Below are 16,972 nucleotides of genomic sequence, written 5' to 3'. Positions count from 1 at the left end.
TAAACGCCTGTCTGGGATTTTTTTTCTCTTCCAATTCTTAAAATTGAAATTAAATTAAAGTAACTCAAAACAAGCCAAGAGAGAAAGTACTACAGATTAGGAATTTGGATACATCAAACATATCAATGCAAAAGCATTTTGCGGGAAATAGTGGTAAATATATAGGTAGGCGAATCGACTCACCATGATCGTTCGTAACAAGTTTATGGTTTTAGGTATTGAGAATCGGGGGATCAATTTCGAGTATCGGTATCAGATCAGATATGGGGATGATACCAAATAGTATCGGATGTAACGAAAAGTTTTACCCCCGAAGATACCGAAACCATATGGTATTTTGACCATTATTGTTAGGGTTTAGGGTTTAAGCACAAGATTGCTTAAAGCATTACACCCTGAGTATCGAGTTTGGAATACTCAGGCTGCTGCTTCTAGCTAGTATTTATAGGAAAATTAGGGTTTAGGTCAGATGGGCTAATTACTAGATTGCCCCTCACAGCCTGAGCTTTAATACAAGTAGATTATATTAGAACATATGAAGAGATATGACATCAATACCCTTACAATTATACCATTGTGATCGTGGTACCGTGCAATGATAGGATATCAGCCAGGTATTAGTGTTGGTGTCAACCGACAAAGATGTTGTCCGATAAAGTTATTGCACATGAAATTTTTCACTTTCTAAAAAATCATAAAGGGGATATGGATGGGTAGTCTTTTTTTTTTTTGCCAAAGATCAGCAATGTGTATATTAAAAGATGGATAAATTACAAAAGGGATACATTCAGACAAAACAAAAAACAAACCCAGGGCTCATTACTAAGGCTGGTTACACAATCGATGCCTAACACATTGTGCTTTAAACTTGACTGTCAAAAGCATATGATAGGGTGTAATGAGATTACCCTTATGAAGTTAAATGACAAACTTACCCTTCTTCTTCTTCCTGCTACAACCCACAAATATGTATTATTAATCTCAAAACTCAAAACTCAAAACTCAAAACAGGTGAGTGATTTCTCTGTTTTTATTGAAGAAGATTAGGAGCCAATCATCAACGTCCTTATCTTTTCCAGATTTCTCAATAGTTCACCGATCCCATCTTTGATTTTGAGGGCAGTTGCAGTAGAGGGAAGATCTCAACAATTAAGGGACTCAATAGGGCTCAAAGCTAATTGAAGCAAGGTGGTACAAGACCCAGATGGGTTGAGATAAAATGAAGCATATCAAAAGTTTGAGGAGAAAATCCCATTTCTTTCTCCCTTTCCATTCTTTCTCTTTGACCCCTGCTGGAAGCCATCGTCCCAGATGAAAGGATACCCTTATGCTTCAAGACCCGACTCAATCTTACTCAATTGAGCTGCAGGAAAGCAAGGTAAAGTCCCAAAACAAACTTAGAGAACCGATTTGGGCTCCATGGAATCAAGCCACCTGGGACAGTCATCCTTCAAAGATGATGAGCCATTCCCATCCCCTCTCGTGACATTCTTGGTGGTTCCATTAAATCTTTCCCCTCTTTTAATCTTAAATTCTTTTAGAGATAAACTCTCACTATGGATGTATTTTAAATTCAGAGACAGATTTTAGGGTTCTTGAGCACCAATTTCTATTTTGTCGATGAATTTAAAATGAGATGGAACCGATCCCCAAGAACCCTAGAACCAGCCTTTGTATCTAGAAATATGGAATTCTTAAGGTTATTTCAATTTTTTTTCCATTCCACGGGCACAGAACAGTCATGTTGTAGATGCAATGCAGTAGGGAGTAGGAGCGGATGGGTTGCAGGAAGAAGAAGAAGAAGAATTGAAGAAGGGTCACTTCACTACCTTTAAAGGGTAGATTAAGCATTTCGGATTTTTCTAACTCTTGACGTCGTCACTAAATGGTAACTAACTAACGGACATGACCTACTTGAGAGAAATCATAAAATGCAGAGGGTGTTCAAGTAAGGTGTTGAAAAATGGGGAATATTAAGAAAATAGGCAATATTCTAAGGGGTGTACAAGTAATTTTTCCAATAAAAAATGAAAATATACATCCAGATTCCCTGGTTCATGTTAGATCCGATGGGTTCATTCGTTCCCTATTGAGTGAGTCTTCCTATCTTGTGTCATGGATGAATCACGACTGATCCATTAAGAAAAATAGAACAAGGTAATAGATCTCCTCGCGTTTAATAATCTTCACACATTTGAGTTTAGAGCATTTTGACCTTTTATTTTCACGGGTTGTCTTTTTCTCAATAAACCATGTTTTAAATTTGAAGTAGTATACTTGTATAAGATTTAAGATTGGATCAAATAAAAACATGAATTAATATGCCCAGTCCTTCCGTTGCCTCAAGCAACCACGCCGTGAGATGGGTAGTTGCTCCCATTCCTCCCTACAACCTTAACGGGAAGAAGATTAACTTTATAATCTCGTAATTTTTGTTTGGGGTTGATTGTGTCCTTTAATTCTTCTTTGGGCTGTGTCCTTTCAGCTTGCCTTGGCTGTAGGTTGTGGAGTTTTTCTCCTTGTATTTTCTTTTCTTTCTCCTCCTTTTGGGGGGAAAGTTTCTCTCTTCTTTTATATAATTTTTTATTCATCCAAAAAAAAAAACATGAATTAATGTTTATACTTTTTTAATTGCTTACGGTTTTCTTTTTAGGACGAGTTTTCCTTCAGCCACGGTGAATGGATTCAGATGTGCATCGGAGGATATTTTAGGGGAACTTACTAAAACCTCATAGGGTTTGTGAATCCTGGGATGGTGTGGTGACTATTCATCAAGTAGTGAAGGAAAACTTTTTTCCTTTTTATTGAAAAAATTATCTTTCCATAGTCGCCTATATGACGGTTCTTTTTTATTGGTAAATTGTTTTCCTTAAGTTGGACAGTTAATTTGGTCATTTTTTATCCATCTCAAACACATGCTTTGCTATATGTTTTCAACTTTTTTTAACCTCTTACATTTGCTGTTGTTCAACTTTCTTTAGATACACCGAATCTTCAAAGATTAATTTCTCCACATTGCAAGATATGCATAGGTTCAAATTGAATAGATGAATAATTAGACATTTTTTTTCTCATAAAAAAGAAATGAAAATATTATTGAAAAAAAGAAGAGATCTTATCTATTAAGATGTCAGGATTCACAAAGAGAAGCCACTTTTGCTGGTGCATGAGCTTCACCATTGGTGTACCAAGTACATCAGGCTCTTGCCACTGCATGGTTTGGAGAAGGCTGTTTCTTAACTTGAACCTATGACCACTAGGTCACAATGGAGCAACCTTACCATTGTGCCGAGGTCTGCTCTCTTCCCAAACAAAAACACAACATGAATTAAAAAAAAAAAAGATTAAGAGAAAATGTAATTTATTGTAGACACAGACAACTCAATCTAATATTGAAGAATACGATTTAGAATCTAAAAATATAGTGTGTTTCAATCTTCCTCCCACAATGTGTGGGACTTCTTTTTTGACATAGATTCGATTTGATTATGGACTCCCCCTCAACATACTCAGCAACTACTGCTCTAGCTGATGAACAATGGTGGTTTGTATACTTTACTTATTTTTTAGATTTAGCTTGCACAATTATTTGTTTCCTTTTACTAAGGCTTTCTTTCCCAAATGTTACTTGTCAAGCAAAGAAAAAACTGAATACAAAAAATGCTCAAAAAAAGTGTACGCCATCTGCTTCCCTTCATAAACTAAATAATATTGCTACACTAATTGACATTCCCTTTGGATAAATGGTAATTGTTTCCCCAATCGATATTCCTTGGTTGCGATTTCCACTTCAACCTCTATAATCCATCTTGGATTGCCTCCGCTTCCATGAATATAGCAAAAAAATTCCTATTATGCTTGCATTCTAAGTAGATTTCACATATGATAAAAGTAGTTCTTCTTATTACCTGAGAATGCAAAATCAACCTATAATGCATTCCAAGAACGCATACCAAACACAGCCTTGGTATTTCATAAATTTTCATTGATCAAAACAACAATTATACAAATGCTACAACAAAAATACACTTCAGATCCTCATATAGCCCTTTATGTACAAATTTTTTGTTATAATCTATACCATAACGAATCAAATAGATGAAAAAGAAGATGCAAAGCCTCTTTTGTGTGATTGGATACCCATCTGGAGCCCATACCCAAACGGGTATAGCGGGTCATAATACGGATCCCCAAAATTCATCGGCAGTTGGTCGACCCACCAAAACCATGTCTTTGGAAGCTTACCCTGGAAATCATAATCCCCAAATATAACATCAACAATCCCTGTTCCAGCTTCACTCCCTGGAAGCCAAGCAACTACCAATGCCTCCATCATGTCAACATAAGGCTCTATCACAACAGGTCGACCCGACACAATGATAACCAGACATTTCACCTCCTTGCACACAGTCTTGATAGTCTCCTCCCCATCCAGTGCCAGCCTGAGCTCTTTGCTATCACCGTCTGTTTCCGCATATGGGAGCTCGCCGACAACCACGATTGCATAGGAAGAATCCCGGTTCTTATTAACGAATTTCTTGTCGGGTTTTTCTTGGAACACGACCCGGGTCTGCATGCTAACAGCCCTCTTGATGCCTTCTAAGATGGTTGTTCCTTGGTGATGTTGCCTGAGGTGCCCTTCCATGAAACAGTCCACCCTCCACATTGGTAGCCGATGTTGTGTGCATGAGACCCAACCACAAGGATCTTGGGGGCATTCTTACTCAAAGGAAGCATCTTCTCCTCTCCCTTTCCGTTCTTCAACAACCCCACGCTCTTCCTCATGGCTTCTCTTGCCAATTCCCTATGTTTTTGTGGGTCCAAAAGGTTGAAAAGTTAAACCAAATTTAATGACCAAAATACCCATATCAATGAAATCGATTAATTCAGTTGGGTTTTGGGACTAACCTTGTGTCCAACCATTGAATGGAGAGACCGGTCAGCCATGGGCTGTTCAAAAAGCCTAAGAATGAACTTCACCCTAAGGATTCGCCTCACAGCATTGTCAATCCTGCTGATAGGAATCTCACCGGACGACACAAGCTCTGTCATGTGTGTAAGGTATTGCTAGTATTTGTAAGGGATCATGACCATGTCGATTCCAACATTGATGGCTACCTTCAGGTTTTCTTTGTAGTATGAACCGGGTGGGTTGGTCATCCTGTCAATTGCTTCCCAGTCTGATATGACCATACCCTGTCCCATGTAGCAACCCATAAGAGTGATGACAACTAGGGAATCAGAACCAGGTTAAGGTAGAAATTTAAATTCAGAGATGTTGTATGATAATTATTTGTTACCTGGAAGGACATCTCTTGTTTGAGAATGCGAGTGAGGAGGAAAGAGTTGGCATGCATCTTGATCCCATTCCAGCTAGAGTAAGAAACCATGATAGTTGACACCCCCATGGCGATTGCATCAATATAAGGGGTCATGTGGATGCGATACAGTTCATCATATGTGGTCACCGTGTTGTACTCGTCAACCCCTCCTTGTGTCCCACCATCGCCGGCGTAGTGTTTGCACAAGCCAGCACTTTCCTTCCCCTGTAATGGATCCATTCAATAACAATCATCATAATTTAGAATCTCTACCGTCCAATAAATAACTAGAGACCACGGTTTTGGGAATCGGTATCGATCAAATTGGTCATATCATATTATATTGGTATCAGTGTTGAACTGATACCAGATTGATGATACAATACAAATAGTAGGTAAAATAGTATAATGAAATTAGGGCTGCGTTTGGTATGCATTCTTGGAATGCATTCTAGGTCGATTTTGCAGTCTCGAATAGTAAAAATAGTTGTTTTTATTGTCTGAGAATGCAAAATTTCCTAGAATACATACCAAACATAGCCTAGATCTTCAGGTGCACGTATGTGTAGAGGATCCGATCTCAATAGGTGTGAAAATGGAAATACAGTTTAAACAGAAAAAGCAAGTACCCATAAGCGACGAAGGGGTAACCAAGGGTATGATTGTGAGGAGGGTAGCCCTGTAGGCCTAGTATGATCTTGGACATCCTCCTCACAATTTGTGTATCCTCATTGTAGCTCTCGTAGCATCGACCCCACCGTGGATCCCTACACACCTGCAGTTCCACACATTCAAAGAGATTAATTAGTTAAAAGATGAACAAGACCATAACCATGGTAAGAGATGTTGATTATCCAATAGTAGGTGCTACTTTTGAGGGATCGGGAACCTACTCTTTCTTCGAAATGGTATAGGAACAACAGATACTATACTACTAGGGATGAGAAAGCTGCTCCTGCGATTTCTAACCCGATTAGTAACTTAGGGCTTTAAAGTGGCCTTTCCACTGGTAATTTAGGTTTGAATTAAGTTTTTTTTTGAATACAGGTAGAAACTTATTAAAAAACCTTGAGACCATAAGATTTCTTAATCACAATAATTAAAATTGTTTTAAATGAGAATTAATTAAAAAAAAATCTTATCTTAACAAAAATAATGAATTAAGAAATTGAAACCTTACTTGAAATTTCTTTTAGAGAACATGTTTTTTTTTTCAATGAATATATATCCAATTATATAAATACTGCATTAAATGATTTTTATATAATAACATATATTTTTTTTGGGAAGCAGTTTTCTGTACGGGAGTGTGGCCTACGCCAACATTCCCATGTGTCTATCTCTCTCCTCCTTAAAACATGGGGCAAAGGTGCCTTTTCACATGGGTAGGAGAGAGATAGACTCGTGGGAGTGCTGGCATGAATGATCGACTTTGCTCTTTCCGTGTATAGATAGATAGATAGAGAGAGAGAGAGAGAGAGAGGGAGCAAAAGCGTACGGCATTCCGGTGCCTTGAACCTCCAAAGCAGTGGCACTTCTGATCTTCACCATTAAATCCTCATCCCTTCATCAGAACAAAACAAGAAAATCAGAAAATAGGAAAATATTTGCCAAAAATCTGATAACAATTTATCTTTAAATGATCTCAAGCTTCTGTTTCTCCCACAGTTGCATAGATTCACACAAACAGAGAAAGAGGAAGATAGAGAAACCTTGCAGTTCCAAGGCCAATGTTATGAGGAAAAATAGTGGCACCGAGGACGTTATTATGGCCATGGATTGTGTCAGTACTATATATCATGGGAATCCCAAGCCTTGCCGACAACGTAGACTTTTGGAACCCATCGATCATGTCCGCCATTGCAGGGATTGCGTTTGGCCCTATAACAGGATGACCGACCAGCACTACTCCGTTCACTACACTCCCTGAAATTGATAACCAGAACAACCCTCATCGTCAGTGTTTTCATCCTCTTGAGCTTCAAAGAATTCAAGAAAATTAAACTTCAAACAAGAAGGAAAAACTTAGGCTGTGTTCGGTATGCATTTAAAGGATAAAAATAATTGTTTTTATCTTCAGAGAATGCGAAATCAACCTAGAATGCATTCTAAGAATGTATACCAAACACGGACAGCCTTAGAAAACTATAGAAAACAGAGGGGATGAACCGATGGAATGATTAGTAAGGACATCAGGTGATACCAGCTCAAATAGGGAGGTGTCATCAACAGATGGCACTAATATAATTGGTAGACACAGGAGACCAGTCAAGAAGCCAGCCTGGCATCAAGAATATAAAATGTGAAAGGAAGGACTTAAATGTAATACTAAGAAAGTAGAATAATGGATAACAGAATTGGTTATGTACTTGTATAAATACATTTGATCAATAGAAAGGAGGATAGGTCGGAAGTTGAGAAGTTTCTCATATTTTTCTTTCTTCTTCTTTTACTCTGTTTTCTTTTCTCAAGTTCTTCTTTATTTCCCCATTTTTCTTTCTTTGTGACCCATCATTGGTGCTTTCATTGTTAACCATGACGGAAGGAACTCGAGCTCGACAGACTGAGTTGGCTCTAGAGAAGATGGCCGCTCAGATGGCAGCAATGCAAAAGGAATTTTCCCAAAAATTTGATAAGCTAACTGCAGATGTGGAAGCACAGAGGGTCAATTCACAAGAACATTCTGCGCAAGCGACAGATTCTTCGCATGCTATAATGCTAGTGTCTCAGATCAGGACTGTGAAACTAGATTTTCCAAGATTTGGAGGAGGAGATCCAACGGAATGGCTGTTTAAGGTAGACCAATTTTTTTCATTTCATCAAGTACCTGATATGCAGCGATTGCCTATGGTTTCTTTTCATTTAGATGGTGAAGCTTCAAGTTGGTTCCAATGGGTCTTACAAAGCCGACAGTTGCGATCTTGGGTTGAATTTGAAGTGGCATTGAGGTATAGATTTGGTCCTTCTCTATATGAAGACTCTCCGGGTTTATTAATTAAACTGACGCAGACTAGCTCAGTTTTGGAGTATCAGACTCAGTTTGAATCCTTATCCAGCAAGGTTTTTGGGTTATCAGAACAATTTCTCAAGAGTTGTTTCATTTCTGGGCTCAAACCAGAGATCCGGAGAGAAGTCATAGCACATCAACCACTCACAATGCATCATGCTATAGGATTGGCTAGACTGCAAGAAGATCGGTTGCAAGACATGCGGATGGCTACTAGGTCGTGGCAACCAAGAATTGGAGTATCATCCCAATCTTGAATCCAAGACCAGTTGCAGCATTGCCATCACCTTCAGAAACAAATAGAGGACCTGGAAGAAAATTGACCCAAATGCAAATTCAAGAAAAAAGAGAAAAAGGCTTGTGTTTTTCTTGCAATGAAAAATATACCCCAAACCATAAGTGTAAGAATAAAGGTGCATGTTTCTGGTTTGAAGGAGCGGATTATGAGGATTCCATACCTGTATTAGAGGAGGAAGCTAGTATAGATCCTTATGCAGGGGCTATGGAGACTGTCGATGCTAGTCCAGCCATCTGTCTTCATGCACTTATGGGTCACCAAACACCTCAGACTCTGAGAATGCAGGGCCAGATATCACACAAACTGCTGCAAGTGTTAATTGATGGGGGTAGCACCCACAATTTCATTCAAGAAAAAGTGGCTAAATTTCTTGGCTTAACCATCACTCCTTCCCCTCATTTTAGGGTGCTGGTGGGAAATGGGCAGTACATTACTTGCATTGGAATGTGTTCCAGAGTAGAGTTGGTGCTCCAGTATCATTCCTTTTGGATAGATTTTTTTATCATTCCGTTGCAAGGAGCTGATATAATTTTGGGAGTTCAATGGTTGCAGCTATTGGGCCCTATTGTCACAGATTATGCTAAGTTGACTATGGAATTCCTATGGGAAGGCAAACGAGTGCATCTACAGGGTGAAAACAGTTCAGCTGCTGGGCTTATTTTTAGCAATAATTTGCAATTTATTCATGATCATGGAGGAACGGTATTCTGTTTGCAATCATTGCCTCAGGAGCAGTCCTTCCCATCTGCCCAGTTGTTTTCTTGTACTATTGACCTTCCTAGTGCTATCCAGAAGTTGTTACACCAATATGAGAAGGTATTTTCTGAACCACAATCTCTGCCTCCACATAGGGTAACTGATCATAAGATTGTGTTGGAGGATAATACTAAGGCTGTCAATATTAAACCTTATAGATATCCTTATTATCAGAAGAATGAGATTGAAAAATTGGTGGATGACATGCTGACACAAGGCATTATACAGCCTAGCACCAGTGCATTTAGTTCCCCTGTGTTGCTTGTTAAAAAAAAAGATGGGACTTGGCGTTTTTGTGTGGATTATAGGGGCTTAAATGCAGTTACAGTCAAAGATAAATTTCCAATTCCTACAGTGGATGAGTTGTTGGATGAGTTGTCTGGGGCAACGGTCTTTACAAAACTAGACTTGCAATCCGAATATCATCAGATAAGAATGCATACTGAAGATGTTCATAAGACGGCTTTCAGAACCCACAATGGTCATTATGAATTCCTTGTTATGCCATTTGGTCTAACAAATGCCCCTTCTACATTTCAATCTACTATGAATCAGATTTTCCATGCTTATCTTAGAAAATTTTTGGTGGTTTTCTTTGATGATATTTTGATCTATAGTAGCAGTCTAACACAACATGAGGAGCATTTGCGTATCATTTTACAGTGCTTACAGCAGCATACTTTGTTTGCTAAACTGTCTAAGTGTAGTTTTGCTCAAGACTCTATTGATTATTTGGGGCATATTATCACTGCTAAGGGAGTTGAACCAGATCAATCCAAAATCCAGGCCATGATACAATGGCCAACTCCAGTTAATCAGAAGCAACTTAGAGGCTTCCTTGGACTTACAGGCTACTACAGAAGATTCATCAAAGGTTATGCATCCATTGCATCCCCATTGACGGATCTCTTGAAGAAAGAGGGTGATTTAAATGGGAAGAACAAGTTGAGTCTGCTTTTCAGACACTGAAGACTGCTATGATCCAAGCACCTGTTTTGGCGTTACCAGATTTTACTCTTCCATTCACATTAGAGACAGATGCTTCTGGGAAGGGTATAGGAGCTGTTCTCTTACAACAAGGCCATCCTATTGCCTTTTTCAGCAGGAAAATGTGCCCTAGAATGCAAGCAGCTTCTACCTATATTAGGGAGCTTTTTGCAATCACCTCTACTATCTCAAAATGGAGGCAATACTTGTTAGGGAGCCAGTTCACCATTTGTATTGATCAGAAGAGTTTAAAGGCTTTAATGGATCAAGTAATACAAACTCCGGAGCAACAACACTATTTGGTGAAAATCTTGGGTTATAAATATGTTATCACATACAAACTTGGGAGAGAAAATGCCACTGCAGATGCTTTGTCCAGAGTCCCTGATCATAGTACACATCCGGGTTCTTTCATGGCATTATCAATACAGCAATTTGACATTTTGGATCAACTAGTTCAAGAGCATGCCTCTGATCCCGCTATTCAACAACTAATGGAATCAGTACAGGCTAATTTTTAGCGTTATCCTCAATGGACTGTAAGAAACAATTTGCTATACTTCAAAGGCAAGCTTTTTTTGGGAAAATCTTCAGTTTTAAAACAAGATTTGCTCAAGGAATTTCATTCCACTCCTGTAGGAGGTCATGCTAGTATTCAACGAACTTTTCTGAGATTGGGAGCTAATTTTACTTGGAAGGGAATGAAGAAAGATGTTCAACAGTTTGTTAGTCAGTGCATTCAGTGTCAACAACACAAATCTTGCAATACTCCTCCTTTTGGACTACTAGAACCACTTCCTATTCCTAATTAGATTTGGGAAGATGTTAGTCTTGATTTTATCACCAGTCTGCCTCAATCGTGTGGTTTTACAGTCATCTTGGTGGTTGTAGACAGATTGACGAAAGCTGCACATTTTGGTCCATTGCCATCTCATTTTAATGCTCATAAAGTTGTTGAGTTGTTCATGGCTATGGTCTGCAGGCATCATGGTTTACCAAGATCTATTGTGAGTGACAGAGATCCTGTTTTTCTTAGTAAGTTTTGGCAGCAACTGTTCAAGTTACAAGGGACACAGTTGAGGATGAGTTCTTCATACCATCCACAAACAGATGGCCAAACAGAGGTTGTGAATAGATGTTAACAACAATATCTCAGAAGTTTTGTAGTAGATCAGCCTCATCAATGGACCCAATTCTTGTATCTTGCCGAGTTTCACTATAACACTGCATTTCACTCTTCTATTGGAATGACTCCTTTTCAAGCTGTTTTTGGGAGAGCTCCTCCCTCCATTCCAGTTTATTGCAGAGGGACTAGCAGTCTGGAGTTATTGGATCAGGATTTGGGCACTAGAGAAGACATTCTACAGCGGCTTAAAACTCATTTGAGCAAGAGCCAAGCTACAATGAAGAAGCAAGCTGACAAACACAGGACTGAATTACAGTTACAAGTGGGTGATTTGGTGTTAGTCAAGCTTCAACCTTATAGGTAGACTACTGTTGCCAATAGATCTTCCAATAAGCTGGCTCCAAAATTTTTTGGTCCATTTCCTGTTGAGCAACGAATTAATTCTGTGGCTTACAAACTCACATTACCAGAGCATTCCAAAATACATCCGGTGTTTCATGTTTCAGCTCTTAAACCTTTCAGAGGGGATCACACCGACCTCATTCAGCCCCTCCCTTTACCTGCTGCAAATGTTGACAATTCTCCTCAATTTGAGCCCTTGGCTATGATAGCAGATAGAAGGATTCTCAGACAAGGAGTATGGGTCCCTCAAGTTTTGATTCAATGGGCAAACTTACCCTTGGAAGAGGCTTCTTGGGAGGATGCACGGGAATTTCATACTCTCTACCCAGCATTCCACCTTGAGGACAAGGTGCCTTTTGAAGACATAAGGGATGATACCAGCTCAAATAGGGAGGTGTCATCAACAGATGGCACTAATATAACTGGTAGACACAGGAGACCAGTCAAAAAGCCAGCCTGGCATCAAGAATATAAAATGTGAAAGGAAGGACTTAAATGTAATACTAAGAAAGTAGAATAATGGATAACAAAATTGGTTATGTACTTGTATAAATACATTTGATCAATAGAAAGGAGGATAGGTCGGAAGTTGAGAAGTTTCTCATATTTTTCTTTCTTCTTTTACTCTGTTTTCTTTTCTCAAGTTCTTCTTTATTTCCCCATTTTTCTTTCTTTGTGACCCATCATCAGGAGAGGCAACGGAGATATCGATTTGGGCCATTTGGCCGATCTTTTCATGAGTAGTCATCCGAGAAAGGAGATCTGAGATTCGGTATTCGATTGGGAGTCTTGGATCCTTGTAACCAGCTTGAGCTGGTTCTGCTGAAGCTGAAGCAGAAGGGAAAATGAAGATGAAGAGAAAGAGAAAGGAACAGAGGTGGAGAGAGGGGCAATGGCGATCACCATGGTTCATCTTCATATTTTCTTAGCCTTTCTAGGAATTACGATTAACGACTGTGTGTGAAATTTAGATTCTGAAATCTCCTCTTTTATAATTTTTTTTTGGTTGTATTTTTATAGATTTTGGTGAATTCGGTTTCGTGAGACAACGTAGATGCTTGAATGTGGAATATTTCTGTCGACATCTCTTGTAAGAACAGAATGTGGAATATTTCTTTATTAGTAGACCCAAGTTTACATGACTAATAAAGAAAAAAAAAACGTTTTTTTTAATTGGATAAAGATAGGACCCAAGTTTACATGACTAATAAAGAAAGAAAAAAAACGTTTTTTTTAAGTGAATAAAGATAGGATTCAAGTTTACATGACTAATAAAGAAAAAAAAAAACGTTTTTTTTATTGAATAAAGATAGGGCGACTGTATGTGGAATTCAGATCCTGAGATCTTCTCTTTTTAGAAATTTTTTTTGATTGAATTTTTATAGATTATGATGAATTCTGTTTCGTGAGAATCCGACTTACATGTTTGAATATTTCTGTGTACGTCTCTTGTAAAAATAGAATGTGGAGCAAGTTGCATGCTCATTTGAGAATGAATTATGTTTATTTTGTGCAGGTGAATGTTACATCTTAGACCCAGTCGCATGTATATTTTGTTTTCATAAACTGCATGAATGTGATGTACATCTCAGAGCCAATTACAGGTCTGAAATTGGTAGCAAACCAAGTGGAGACCCAACTCAGTCAACGGTTTAAGTTAAATTCAGTCCGAACCTTAAATTCAGTCTGGAACCAACCTAGCTGATTCAGTTACAGCTCTACTAGACTTAAAGGGTTCCACATTAAGTAATAGAGTGTGGGTTGGACACTCTTCATCAATTGCTTCATTAATTAGGAAAGATACTATGCGTGGGGAGTGTGATGAGGCTAAACCGTGTGGATGTGAATCTTCTCAATTGCAATTCCTACTTTAATTTCTACTTATTAGGATTTATTCCTCTCTTTAGTTTGCGTAGGATTTATTTCTATGAATGTAAGTTTTCTTTTATTATTAGATTTAATCTCAACCATAGGATCTTAGAGTTGAGATTGGGTTAAGGAACTTTCTTCTTGTAATGGCTATGATAAATAGCCCATGTTGAGGATGAATAAAACATTTTTGGAGTTGAATAAAAAAAGAGAGACTATCTCCCACTCAGAACCTTGAAGAGTTCTATACTCAAAAAACCTGGAAGAGTTTTTTTTGGATCTAGCCTTGAAGAGTTAGATTTTTTTTTTAGGTATTGAAGATCGCCTTGAAGAGTGATCAGTCAATCCCTACCCTATTCAATCTTGCTCCGATATAAGCTGCATCACTTGGTATCAGAGCCAACTGGAGATTTGTCATGGCACCCATGCGTAGAGGTGACCACACAGCTCCAGCTGAAACGACCGACCTCGGAGAGGAGACTCGGCAACTTTGCCAACAAGCTACCGATGATCAATTCACAATGCATGTTGACTTTTGCAAACCTCCGATGTTCGACAAGTACCCGGACAAGAAAGCCGACAAACATGATAGTTTTCAAAGGCTTATACCAGATGTTGCATCGAAAGTGCAACGAAAATCTTGGCTGCAACATAGTGCGCCAGCAACACTCAATCCGGATGATTGTCTTACTTGCTCCAAGACAGAGTAGTCACAAATCCCCATTTTTAGGGATCTCACCATTAACTTCTCGAAGGCTGATTTAATAATGGGCTCAACAATCACAGCTCACCTTAAGGTTGGTCATGATTTCCTAGTCAGAGCATCTAGGACCTCTGTACCATCAGATCTAGATTCACCTGTGTCCTTGCTTCTTAGTCCACTGGATTCTGTTTTGCATTATTTCTCATTTTTTTCTTCCATATCTCAAGGTTACAAGAAGAAGGACCAAGAAGAATCAGATCTCTCCTTTTTGTTGAGATCTATTTCCATGAAGTTTTGTAGCAACAACTCGTTCACACATGGAGATACAATCTCAAAACCAAAACCACATGCGGCTTTTGTATTTACAGGTTTCACATGGGATAGGATTGTCTGGTTTTCGTTTGATCCTGGTAGAAGGCGAACATATGAAGATGGTGACTCAAATTCGAAGACGAATTTTTTTAAACCAGGAGGGAATGATGCCATCCCGAAATTGGTAGCAGACCAAGTGGAGACCCAACTCAGTCAACGGTTTAAGTTAAATTCAGTCCAGAACTTAAATTCAGTCCGGAACCAACCTAGCTGGTTCAATTACAGCTCTGCTAGACTTAAAGGGTTCCATATTAAGTTAGAGTGTGAGCTGGGCACTCTTCATCAATTACTTCATTAATTAGCAACAATACTATGCGTGGAAGTGTGAAGAGGCTAAACCGTGTGGAAGTGGATCTTCACAATTGCAATTTCTACTTTATTAGTGCTTTCTATTTTATTGAAGTTAAATTAACAAATTTAATTCCTACTTATTAGGATTTGTTCCTCGTAGGATTTATTTCTGTGAATGTAAGTCTTCTTTTGTTATTAGATTTAATCTCAACCATAGGATCTTGGAGTTGAGATTGGGTTAAGGAACTTTCTTCTTGTAATGGCTATGATAAATAGCCCATGTAGAGGATGAATAAAATAGTTTTTGGAGTTGAATAAAAAAAGAGAGATTATCTCCCACTCAGAACCTTGAAGAGTTCCATACTCAAAAAACCTAGAAGAGTTTTTTTTGGATCTAGCCTTGAAGAGTTAGATTTTTTTTAGGTAGTGAAGATCGTCTTGAAGAGAGATCAGTCAATCCCTACCCTATTCGATCCTACCCCGATATAGGTTGCATCACAATCGCATGTATATTTTGTTTCCATAAACTACACGTATGTGACATACATCTCATAGCCAATTACATGTTTATTTTGTTTCCATAAATACTCCTCCATCCCTTATAAATGGCAAAAATAGGACAAGTGGTTACCTCTCACATGTACGGGCATCTGCACATATGTGTAGAGTTTCATTCATTGTGTTTGGCACGCAAAGAAATGGATTGGGGTCTCCTACTAAGCACGACTGTGTAGACACCTCATTTTGTCTTTTAACCCGGAGGTTTTCCGTAACGATGATGAGCATCCTCCAAGGCCTAGAGCCAGTGTATCTGTGGATGTAGCGCCAATGTGCACCGCCCGAATCCATTTACCAATCACACATTCCCCTTTGCCGGAGCCCAAACCTGAAGTTCCAAGAACCCCTGGAAAGGCTAGCCATGACTTAGACTCCTTAGAACCAGCCTCGTCCAAACCATGCCCATCGACACTCAAAGGCCCCAAGTTGACACCGAACCCACCTAACTTCGACATCGAGCCATACCTCCTCACTATCGAACAGTGCACTTTTACTGTCTATCTCACTTGAACACTTAGTCAATGGTATTCGACACCCGATCCATTTCCCTCAATGTCAAGTCTTGTTCATCGATAACCACTCGATGTCGACCATACCCCACTTCGATGTCGAATCAGGCACTTTCACTGTCGAATAACAACAAATCTGAGAAGCCCAAACCTTCCATATTTCACTCCGATTGCGATTCTTTTTGCGTCCCAGCCTATTTTTAGCACTTTGGATTTCAATCTTGGCTCCCTTAGGCCCCAGGGAACACTTCCTAAGGCAACTAAACACTTGCCCCCCATCCATTGGTCCTTACCTTGACTTTACACCCACCGTCGATGCAAAGACCCGCCACCTGGACTATCCGGATTAACTCCACCAACCCTACACTAATTTGAGAGTGCACACACCCCTCTACACCTATAAATACACCCCTTCTCATGTTGAGGAGGGTTAGACATTCACTTGAGAGGAGCTTTGCTTAGTCTCCAGTTCAGAGATAGTGCCCCCCTGCACCCATACGTAGCCTCCATTCAAAACCTTTGAGCCCTTAACTTTGACATCCCACTTAGCCCTGGTCTATTGCCTCTCTACCACTTGAACACCACAATCCTCCAAACTTCCCCTATCTCAAGACTTGGAAACACCAATCCGGGAATCTTGGCTTGACTGCAAAGTACCTGAGTACAAGAGACAAGAGAAGCCTTACAAGCGGCGAAACTTGTTCCTACGTACAAATCTCCTGAGTTACAAAAGGGAAACCTCCACATCTTTAGTCTTTTGCTCTCATTAGGTA

At 39.2% G+C, this 16,972-nt stretch overlaps 1 protein-coding gene and 1 pseudogene across 1 annotated transcript; both read right to left on the bottom strand.

The window, feature by feature from the left end:
* Window positions 1-4,090: 4,090 nt before the first annotated feature.
* LOC122645239 (probable beta-glucosidase I) lies at window positions 4,091-4,576 on the bottom strand. The gene has a single exon (XM_043838569.1). It carries the CDS (start codon window positions 4,574-4,576, stop codon window positions 4,091-4,093), a length of 486 nt encoding a protein of 161 aa, XP_043694504.1.
* Window positions 4,124-7,704, bottom strand: LOC122645238 (annotated as a pseudogene).
* Window positions 7,705-16,972: the final 9,268 nt, after the last annotated feature.

This window comes from Telopea speciosissima, chromosome 11 (assembly GCF_018873765.1).
Source record: "Telopea speciosissima isolate NSW1024214 ecotype Mountain lineage chromosome 11, Tspe_v1, whole genome shotgun sequence".
Taxonomy (NCBI): domain Eukaryota; kingdom Viridiplantae; phylum Streptophyta; class Magnoliopsida; order Proteales; family Proteaceae; genus Telopea; species Telopea speciosissima.
This window is presented reverse-complemented; position numbering and strand designations above follow the sequence as displayed.

What these genes read in the sequence shown, in the direction of transcription:
- LOC122645239 (XM_043838569.1), bottom strand. Translation starts at nt 4,576, where the DNA reads ATGCAGACCCGGGTCGTGTTCCAAGAAAAACCCGACAAGAAATTCGTT.